The sequence below is a fragment of the Clytia hemisphaerica genome, unplaced genomic scaffold (assembly GCF_902728285.1).
Source record: "Clytia hemisphaerica strain Z4C2 unplaced genomic scaffold, Clytia hemisphaerica genome assembly, whole genome shotgun sequence".
NCBI lineage: Eukaryota > Metazoa > Cnidaria > Hydrozoa > Leptothecata > Clytiidae > Clytia > Clytia hemisphaerica.
Window position 1 is genome coordinate 572,934 of NW_027104020.1, and position 11,397 is coordinate 584,330.

The 11,397-nt window shown below is 36.3% G+C and overlaps 1 protein-coding gene across 1 annotated transcript; it reads right to left on the reverse strand.

Annotated features, from left to right (window-relative positions):
- Positions 1–6,780: 6,780 nt before the first annotated feature.
- On the reverse strand, positions 6,781–8,805 carry LOC136811545 (uncharacterized). The gene has a single exon (XM_067068166.1). It carries the CDS (start codon positions 8,803–8,805, stop codon positions 6,781–6,783), a length of 2,025 nt encoding a protein of 674 aa, XP_066924267.1.
- Positions 8,806–11,397: the final 2,592 nt, after the last annotated feature.

Here is an 11,397-nt window from a genome sequence, read left to right on the forward strand (position 1 = left end):
CTAAATGGCCTACCATAGGTGCGGCACTTAAGGATCATCAAAAAAAGGTCTGAATAGAATGATCCAAGTGTATTTTTTGTCGATTTCTTCACTGTAAGAGTGTCAAATTTCTTAGTTTATTTCTGCACTGCAAGGGTCTGATTTTGGAAGCCAAATTTTCTGCCAAACGTATCGTCGTTTTCAGATCGAGTGTCCCCCCTCCGGGAAACCTACATTTTTACCTCAGTATTTTCTTCAATCTGAAAATTTAAGAACATCACTACGTGATAAAAAGTCGAAAGAATTAAAGAACAAAACCAAATCAAAGTATGTCATATAAAAAGTATTAAAATACTTTCACTTACTCCAAGACATAGTTTGACGAAATGGTTGCAAAATCTGAGAGTATTGAGAAGATTTTCGAAACTATTGCTGATAATATATCATCAAGATTCGAAGTAAGTATCGTCGCACAATTTTCCAGGCTTTTAAATGTTGCAAGACTTTGCACATACTGCCTTTCCAAATTATGCTGGATTTAATACCAATGTATTCTACTGTGACTTGCTCTGACAGTGGGTCTAACATGAATCTAAATTATTCAGACACACCTGGAAATGAAATTGGATATGCATGCTGATGTGAAATTTTATCTCAATGGGGTAAGCTCTAGTTTGAAGTTTATTTCAGAATATGCTAAAAGTATTTCAAGATTTTCAAAATTGATATAAATTTGTGATACAATGCTTTTTTTGCAGGCGATCACTTCAGATTGTTTACAAAACATAATTTTGCTCTCTTAAAACTATAATATTTTTATTGGTACTTTAATCTAAACAATAAGGACAACGATGACGATGAAAACCACAGCAATGACGATGAGGAGCAGTCGGTTTTCGGTCAAACTGGCAATAACGAACAATCTAATAATGACGAAAGCAGTAGTGAAGAGATTGACGAGGTTTTTCTATCTTTTATGACCAGTAATATCCTTTTGCGAGGTAATACGCCCGTAATAAAGGGTTTCACTTTTGCTTGCCGTGAACAATGTGGAATGCTAAATGTGCAGCATGTTCTTCAAAGGTTTGATAACCAAAGCCATTTTGCCCCTGAACTGTTCAAATGTTCAAAGATAAGATTCTTCAGATGTTTATTCTTTTGGTATTCTTCTACAAAAGATAACGAAGAGAAAGCTTTCCTTTAAATTGAACGATGTATTGAAGGGGCGGCTCGAAGTGATGATACAGCATTGTTTGGAAAAATCTCCAGGGAAAAGATTACCTCACCTATTTTTACCAGACAGATTAAGAATAATCGTTGAAGCCTCTTGAAAAGGTTGCATCTATTTCAACGGAAAATGTTCTATGCCAAATACCTTTAAGGTGCTAACTTTCTCGCAGAAATCGTGCGCAAACAACAGTAAACGAGTGAATATTTATACTCTATTTTTAAACTGTTTTACCGGACAAGAAAGTCGTACCAAATTTTCTAACTTATGTTTTTGGTTTTTCAAAAAAGTGTTCCATTCTAAAAAGAGAAATCCTAAATTGCTGACAAGATTGAAGTTTTTTTATGAATTTTCGAAAAGAAAGATTAGTTGTTAAAATACAAGAGTTAATCTTTTCTTAATTATTATTATATTTGATTCTTTAGGCAAAAGCGCGGGGAAAAAAGCTGATATGCAGGGTGATAAAATCATTTTCAGCTTTTTTAGCCTCGTTTCCATTCAGACTTTCGTCGTCGTGTGCAACTGTCTTCCTGCACCCGACTGTCTGTTGGAAGCATTACGATATGGATTCATTCCAAATCTCTTTTTAAATCGAGCTCCGGCGTGTAAAACAAGTAGGATATTTTTAATACGAGATAAAGACGTCATTTCTATCAGGGAGTATCCGGGTCATAATTCCCGGGATTGTGACGTCGTTTTATTTGGAGCCTCCGAAACTCCGAGGTCGTCGTATTTGGAGCCTCGGGAATTCGATGTCGCCGTATATTGAGTGATTCGAAGCTGTCGTGATCGGAGCCTTGGAAATTCTGAACTTCGTAAATTGAATCTCCTGAATTAAATCTGGTCAGTATTTTCTTATAAATCTGTAAAAATACAACAAAAATCCATCCAATCGGTAACCGATTTTAGTACACACACAGTAAAATTGACTCAGGGTTTGTAACGGATTGACGATATTGGTTCAAACTGAAAAAGTAAATAACTTGTGTTCAAATAATTGAAGAAAAAAATGAAAAAATGACTAAATCTTACTTCTAATTGACAAAGGAATTTAAGTCCGAATAATGTCTAAAGTAAAATTACTGTAAGTCAAAAATGACGAGAAAAATGAGTTAAAAAACTCAAAAAATATCCTAACTTAACAGGGGGAAGGACCCATAAAAAATCAAAAAATCTTGAAAAAAATATTTACGGAACGTGCGTTTGAGCGCACGCAGCGCGCTCAAACGCGCGTTCCGCATTCTTTGGCAAGATCTGCGTACGCGGGACGTAAATTTGTATATGTTCGAGAAATGCTACCGATTTGGTTCACGAAAAAACCCCGAGCAAAGTAGACTTTTCCTTTTTTATAAAATGAAAGTGTTTTTAAAATTGTATCGAGTTTGACTATCTAATCAAGTGCAAGATGTTTGTTTTTGTGTCGTTGCTGCTACCAAAGATTTATTATACACTGGATAAACGACTCATAAAACGATGGAGAGCGATCATTGTATTTTCATTGTTTCAGAAAACAATTGATGTTCTAGCTTTGTCCGCAAAGGACAACTGTCATGGCGGCTCGAAGATGTCTGATTTTTAAAAATGTTTATCAGTCTTATTTTTAAAAAGTTCTCTAGCTCTTTCTTTTTGTACATTTGCAGAAAATCAACATAAAAGGGGTTGCGGAACGAGCGTTCTGTTTTCGCAAAGCGAAGATATCTTAACATGAGCAAAAAAATTGACTTTGATAAGGATCCCCATAAAACTTTTACGAACATAGTTTGGATAAAAATTTTGGCATTAAAAATCGGACCCTACACAGTGGAGGCAATATTTGGCAAAAATAAGCTTAAATGGATCCTATACCTTTATTAAGTTGATTTTGATATAATAAAAGAAATCAGAAGGATGCGTGCAGCCTCATACGCTTATTATGACATTATACAGAACCCGAAAAATAAACTTTTTAGAGGTGGTAGTTAATTTACATGAAAAGTCATTGTATTTTTTGTTATAACTTTTACAAAGGAGACAACTAAATTTAAAAAAAATCAAAAATATGTTAAAAAGATTATAAAATTAGGACGGATTGGTGTAACGTTATCCCATGGCTGTGTCGTAAACCTGAAAGTTGGAATTTGATTTAGTTCTTTTACAGGCCTGGCCGGCCTTGCGAACTCTATTTTTGTTATCTTTTTCATTCTGTTACTAAAACTACCACTCTAAAAATACATGATAATTGCCAAATATCGGTTACATTTATTGTTAAAATGAACTCTAAAATACATAATAAATTGCCAAATATCGGTTACAGGATTCTGAGAGGTGATTCGCTTATTTACTAAAGTCCATCTTTGTCATGAGCTTCCATAAAAAACCATTGATAAATAAAATAAAATGCGAGAGAATCGGCCAACAGTCTTTAGGGTCGATCGACATGCAGACAATCTTTAGGATTCACCGTTCGCAATCACCAGACGTTGTTACAATCTATGGAAAATAAATACCGACAATGAACAATTCGTAACATGTCTATTTAAAAGGCAATAGAGACAATAGGCAGCTACTAAGTAGATCTTTTAGAAAGAAGTGTTGATATGATTACATAAAGCCATGCGTTTAACTTGCATTTTCTCGATTAACTTGCTTTTAGATTGATAAATATCTCCAAATGTCAGGTTTAGTTGGTTCACTTTCGTCCCCCATGAGATGCATAATTCTTTCATATACTCACTGAGTAGACCAGATACGTTAAATGAGTATACATTGAAATCTATTCATCATCGACGATTTGATCATATTCAATGTCTCTTGAACTATCTGTTGAAACGATCGGGCAATATCAATATAAGCTCGACATCTAAATATTGAATTATCTTCTGCCATCGTAACTTTAACATGGACCAACGTCTTCAAAGGTTAACAAACCTAAAGGAGGATATTAAGAAAGTGAAGGTTGATAAACCATGTGAGAACCTAGTCTCTGTAACAGTTTTCTTTATAAAGTCGGTTCTAGTCTCTTCCTTTTGAAATAGTGAAAGTTCCTCTAGGAAACAAATGACTGATTTTTGTCATTTGATATGTTTTCAAAAATTGGGCAAATAAAGGTCGTACACATACATGCCTGTGCTGTGAAGCAATATAATTTGTAATAGATGGATTTCTTATTAATTTTCATTACTAATGTGCATTTTGTATAATCTAGCTGTAAAATAAGAAAAAGAAAGACATCAATATTTGTAAATAAACGGTTATCAGAATGATTATGAACAATAACAGCTGCATTTGAATTCGAAATTTGAATGAATGTAGAAGTCCAGAGTACGAAAAATGTGAAACCGAATATATCGACAAAATGATAATTTCTTTCTTTAAATAAATAGAAGGCTGACCGCCGATATTATTGTCAATTATAACGCACAATAACCCAATTAAATATATATTAACATATTTTATCATTTTATTAACAAATTTTATCCATGCAAATATATTAATAATACAAATTCATCCCTATATTTAACATTAAAATATATCATAACAGCAACAAATAGATTTTAGAGCCAAACAATCAAATGAGGTTCAAGTATCATAGATATCTACTATAAACTGAGAAAACACTTTATATTTATATGACGAGCAGAAATCCCACCTTAGAATACAAGAAAAATTAAGCTTTTGTATGAGTGTGATCATGCACTTAAAAGATTTATTCTAGATGACTAATAGATTTTTCAAAGACGGTCACCGGTGGAACCCTCCCCATTTACATTCACATTAATCAGGTTTTTGAACGTCACTTGGGCACATGGTCTATCTGACCTATAATTTCTCAATTCCAATGGTCTCCTGTCGTATGGCTTTGGTCTCCAAGAGTCGAGAAACCCATCCCTGTCCACACCACCGTTTTTCAACCACCACTTGTATGAGGCGTAAGTCTTTGGACCCCCTTCTTGATCCCTCATGATCTTATACTTTTTGAATGTCAACAACTTGATGGGTCTTACATGCTGAATTTTGTTTCCTTTTTCTCTATTTTCCTCATTCTTTTGTCCATCTTTATTTTGGTCATTGTTCCCAACAACCCGAACTATCTTTGGTTGTTGCCGTTTATATTTTCGATTTTTAATTCGGATCTTCTCATTTTTGTATTTCTTTTTATCCTGTTCTTTCTCATTCTTCTTGGGGTCCTCTGCTTGTGTCTGTTTTCCTGCTTCTCTTTCTACCTTTTCACTTTCTTTCACTTCTAAGTCTTGTTTCCCTTCCTTCTTTCTGGCTTCATCTTCTTTCATTCTGACTTCATCTTCTTTTTCTCTCACCTCTTCTTCATTCTTTTTCTTCTCATTTTCAAGTTCTTCCTTTAAAAAGTCTTCTGCACTTGTAGAATCTATTGACATGTTAAAAATTTCTTCTTTATCTTCATCCATATTTAAACTGAAATGATAACAGGCATGTAATGACAGTACACTATAAACGATATTCCGGATCGATCGATTAAAAAGGATTTTGATGTATGGAAGTTCCACCTTTTATAACAAATACTCCTTCCCAAAAGAAACACAGTTTTAAATTCATATCAAAATAGACAGCTGATGAAAAAGTCTTTAATGAGAGCGAAATTTCTGATAACACAGTATTTCTACACCTTGGCTTTTAGTTTATATTTTCAAAGTCAAATATTTCTTCTGCAACATAATTTAAAGGCTAAGTGCATATTCTGCTTAATTTTTGACAGTTTTCTGAAAGATCGAAGACTTTGAAAATATGTAACAGGGTACACCACGTGAAGGATAAGCCATAGGATTTTGTACCCCACCCTAAAAATATATTTACAAATAAAAAAAGAAGATTTTCAGGGTACAAGGCTGCTGAGCTGCTGTTGACATAAAAAAAGTTGATGTACCCCTAAAACAAACAACTATCAACATGTTTTAGGGTGGCATAGATAAACTACACCACTATGAAAACAACTATCAACATTCATAGGTAAAAACTCTGTATGTGACAAACAACTATCAACATGTCACCAGAGGGTGGAAACAACTATCAACATCCACCTTTGATGGAAACAACTATCAACATCCATCAATCATCAACTTAAAGTCGTTTTCAGCAAAACAAAGAAACAGCCTTGATTTAAACTAATGATAGTGAGGCAAATTCAATTACATGTTTTAACAGTTCCTTTTCAAAAAATTTAATTACATGTTTTAACAGTTCCTTTTCAAAAGAAGAAAAATTGAGCTTAGATGATTCATAGCCTTCAAAATACTGCCGAATTAACGTTTGCTTGAGTTGATTTAGAGCCTTCATTTTCCCATGTTTAATTGTTTTAATAGTTCCTTGATTGAGATACTCAGAATTCTATCTTTGAGCTGCTGTTCCATTCATAACAGTAAGAAAATGTCATGCATTGTCAAAAGGTCTTACATCTCTGTTTTAATGCAGAATAAATTAAGTTATAATTGTTTTAAGGTTTTATCAGTCTTATTTATAAAACATGTAATTGAAAACGCCTTTCTATGCTAAGCAGAAAATTTAACAATCGCATAAAAAAAAGCATCACGATGCCCTGAAACGATGTTGAGGCAATGTGATCAAGGGTCTTGAAAACAAGTTAGACCATCATTGACAAAGCGATCAAATTGACATAATAGTTCTCTGTAAGTATTCAAATCGCTGTAATGGCCAAATGTTTGAAGAGTCTCGCCACTCAAAATTTTCAATCTTTCTTCTTCTTCCCTTCTTCGTGGCATCCATGGATGATTATTGATATAATTTAGCCTATCATATGGCACTTTTTCGACCAAAGCAACATTTTCTAGTTTAGATGCCCTACTGAGGGCTGTATAAGTTATGCCAAGGTTAAGTTTCTCCATAAAAATCTCTTTATTTAACTTTATCCGAATATGAGTACATGGCTCATTAGGACCTATTGTCATACCTTGGCTTTTTGATATAGGTATACAATAACCAGGCATCAAGGGCAACCCCCTTCTAGAGCAACAGTTAGTATCACAGCGTGCTTCATTGACAGGTATAGGAACCCATGTTGGGTGTTCTTGAAGCCAGCTTGGGCCTTTGTATCTTGGGAAATCTACAACAACTGCTTCTGGAAATGATGGAGGTGCTTCTCCCTCAGCATATAATATTGCAATCACTTTCCCAATTGCTCCATTATTCAATCCAAGAGGTGTTAAGCTGAGCTGATTTTTAGTCAAAAGCACACGACTTCCAACAGCAATGTGAGAGGTTGCAGGAATTTGACCCATCTGATTAACAGATTGAGTGTGATGACGACCTTTTCCTTTGCTTGGTATAGTAGCAACAGGGATCCCCAAATCAGCTAGTTTGTTGTGGTTCTCAACATTTACTTCTTGCCACGTTTCCATAACGGTCAAACATGTGTCTGATCTAAATCCCTCTTTGGCACTTTCAGGAAGCTCACCTTCATATCTTGAATTTATTGTCTTCCAGTCATTCAAATTGAGTTTACCCTCTCTGATTCTCAGCAACATTTCCAAAAAAGACAACTGATCTGGGCCTTGTCGCATAGTTTCATTTAACAGAATACAATGTGAAAATGTACGATAGATTCCATAACCGGCAAGCTTATCTGGGGCGTCTGAGGATAATGGCTCAACATGCAAATCATGAGAACCAACTGGACCTAGCTGGCCTAAATCTCCAAAAAAATTGACAGTTGGTATTGCACCAAAGTTGTTGAAAAAATCACATGTTGCCTCCTTAAAACGTTGACTACACCATGCTAACATACGATGACTATACATACCTCTTTCATCTAAATTCAAGGTCATCAATTTCATAGAATTACCTTCCAGAGTGCTACCAGTTAGTTCACGTAAGGCAGTGAGAGATATGCTATTCAATGGCTTATCAGTTAACTGTAATGTTTTGGATTCTTTTTTCTTCACTCTTGGGATGCTTGTTGTTGAGTGAACAGTTCGTCCTAAGGGTAGGAGAATAGATGCTGCTCCAGTAGGTGCTAAATTCATTACAGCATTGTTTCGATTGCAAATTCTTCGCGACAAATAGGTCAAGGCAACAATTGTAAATGTTTTACCACTTCCAGCCGTCCCCTGCACTAAGAGACGCACTTTGTTTTGGTGTTCATTATTCACAACAGACATAATATTAAGAATGTTAATAGCTATTATTACTCTTTGAAGAGCATTAGCCTTCAATAAATCAATATTTGGTGGCAAATCACAATTCTGATTTCGAGCATGTTGCTGTGCAGCTGCCACCTTTGAGATGTTTTCTAGCCAATCTGAAGAATTATCAGGCCAACCACCTCCAAAAGATTCAATTGCATACTGATGCCAATCAAAACCTTCTCCACCATCAGGCAGATCTCTAAAAGCATTCAAATCTTCAAAATCTTGGGGTCTATTTTCAGCCAAGTATCTTAAAAATTCATGTTCGTTTCTGATTTCATTCTCAAACTCATCTTCAGATCCAGATTCGTGGTCAATAGAGCTATCATCAACATCAAGGTTTTTCCTCTTTTTTGCTCTTTGACGATCCCTTTCTAGCTTTTTGTCATGCTCTGATTTTGCTTTTTTGACAAGTTCTTTCACAATCATACGCCATTGTGCCATTCTTACATTATATTGACATTTGTTTATTGTTTATATTTTTCAGAGTTAACTAACATATTTACAAGAAGAGGTTTTATTATATAGTTGCATTCAATCAAGGACTTCGATTTGATCTTCCCGTTTACTATTTTGTCGTGGTGACAGGTGCGAGATTGATAAATCCTAAAAGTGACATTGAAAACACACAACATCATTATTGACATTGTTGGGAGTATAAAAACAACCTCTTCTTGACAAAATGGCTGACCATTTCCGTCCACCGAAACAATGGTCGTTAACTGAAAATGAAACTATCACCTCCTTTGCCAACTGGCAATCAAATATGCTTTACCATCTTAGCCTTTGCAACGATTTTTCGTCATTCCTTGAGGGAGAATGGTCACCCCAATCCGTACAAAACCGAGGATTAACCGATGACCCAGCTGATGCTCCTAATCGTAAGACCGCTGTTCAGAAAAAGATTATGCTAGAACGTATGTTGGGACTTATTGCCCAGTTCGCACCGTCTTTACTCCGGAACGAAATCATTAAGCGCTCAACTAGTCTCTCCTGGATCTGGCAAAGGATTAGAAAACATTTCAACTTCGTCCAGTCTGAAGTGAACTTTCTCAGTCTGTCTAACATTACACGTAAACCAGATGAACGCTATGAAACCTTTTATCAGAGAATAGTTGCTCACCTAGAGGACAATCTCCTAACCGTTGCTTCTGGTCTCCACCACGATGGAGCTTTACCTACAACGGACGAAATCATGTCTCCCACCACTGAGAGATTGGCAGTTTACTTGTGGTTACAGCTCATCGATAGCCGCTTACCAGCATACGTTGCTCGAATTTATGCACACGATCTCCAATCGCACACGCTGAAAGACATCCAACCTCGACTCTCCCAATCCATGGACTCCATTCTTGCTGAACTCTCCGCACAAGAAGAAATTCAGATCCAGTACACGAAATCTAAGTACCAATATTCTTCAGGAAGTCGTACCCACAATAACAAGTAATCTTCACGACAACAATCTTCACGACAACAATCTTCATCAAAACCCAACAAAGCTTGTTCCTTATGCAAAGCCGCAAATCGACAGTATACAGGACACAACATTAATGACTGTTGGTTTCTCTCGAAATTCGAAAAAATGGAAATGGCTAAAGCGTTCCAAGTGACTGTTGACTATGAGTCAGATGGAGACAATGAAAATGAATCTTCTGATATCAAATTATTCGAATCGAGCATGTCCGTTACAAGTGAACCCAAGATCGATTGTTTGGAGACTAAATTACAGAAAGTCGAATGTGACACTTCTCCTTTCTTTTTCGCATTTTACAAGCACCACCCATGTCATATCGTAATTGACACGGGTGCAACGTCGTCCGTCGTGTCTCAAGCTTTCGTAAAACGTTCGGGAATTGACATAAAAAAGACTGTCCATTCAGCTCGCTCAGCCGACAAGTCCAATTTACCAGTACTAGGAGAAGTTCATTTTACGTTAAACTTTGGAAATTTAGACCTTCCTATTACAGCGTTAGTAATTGAAAGGTTAGACTGTGATATTCTTGCCGGAATTCCATTTTGCAAAACAAACGATATTCACGTCCATTTAAAAGCTGAGACTATTTCAATTGGGAATTCCACTATTCCGTACGGAAACAGAGGTAGAGATGCCTCAAATAACCAACGCCAAATCCGTCGTATCAACGCTACGCTTCTCCGTAATGACTCTGAAAAAATTGTAATGCCAGGTGAATATATCGAGTTTAAATCACCTGCACTTCAGGAACTTGATTGTGAAGTTGCCATCGAACCGCATACACCAGCACAAAATCGAAGTGACTGGATACATCCATCCATCTCACGTGTCATCAACGGCGTTGTGAGAATCCCGAATATGACTGATGAACCTATCCAGATCGCAAAGTCGCAGCATCTTGCCCACGTTCATCCTGTCATTGTACCTGACGAAACACCAATCCGACAGGACAACAGCCTCCCAACACCTTCAACACAACCACAAACCGCCTCTATTGAAACCATCTCCGTCGATCCTGATGCTCTCCTTACAGCTCAACAACGACAACAGTTCCGTGACATCAATGCTCGCTATCAAGCGGTTTACCAATCAAATTTTGGTGCTTATAACGACAGAAGTGGTCCCATCCGTGCTGACATTAATCTGGGTCCTGTTGAACCTCCTTCCCAAAAAGGTAAACTTCCATTTTACAATCAAGGGAACCTCAAACTTTTACAGGAAGAAGCTGACAAACTTGAACGTTTAGGCGTCCTTGCGAAACCTGAGGACGTTGGGGTCAATGTGAAATTTGTGTCCCCTAGCTTCTTACGTAAAAAACCAGACGGGAGCTATCGATTTGTTACAGCTTTCAACAACTTGGGTCAATATGTTCGAATCACACCTACTGCAACAATGAAAAGTGATGATGTTCTACACCGTTTGTCGAACTACAAATACATCATTAAAACTGACTTTACAAAGAGTTTCTTTCAAATCCCAGTAACTAAGAAATCCATGCCATACTTAGCAACAGTGACCCCATTTAAAGGACTGAGAGTTTACTTACGATCTGCTATGGGGAT

What these genes read in the sequence shown, in the direction of transcription:
- LOC136811545 (XM_067068166.1), bottom strand. Translation starts at nt 8,805, where the DNA reads ATGGCACAATGGCGTATGATTGTGAAAGAACTTGTCAAAAAAGCAAAA.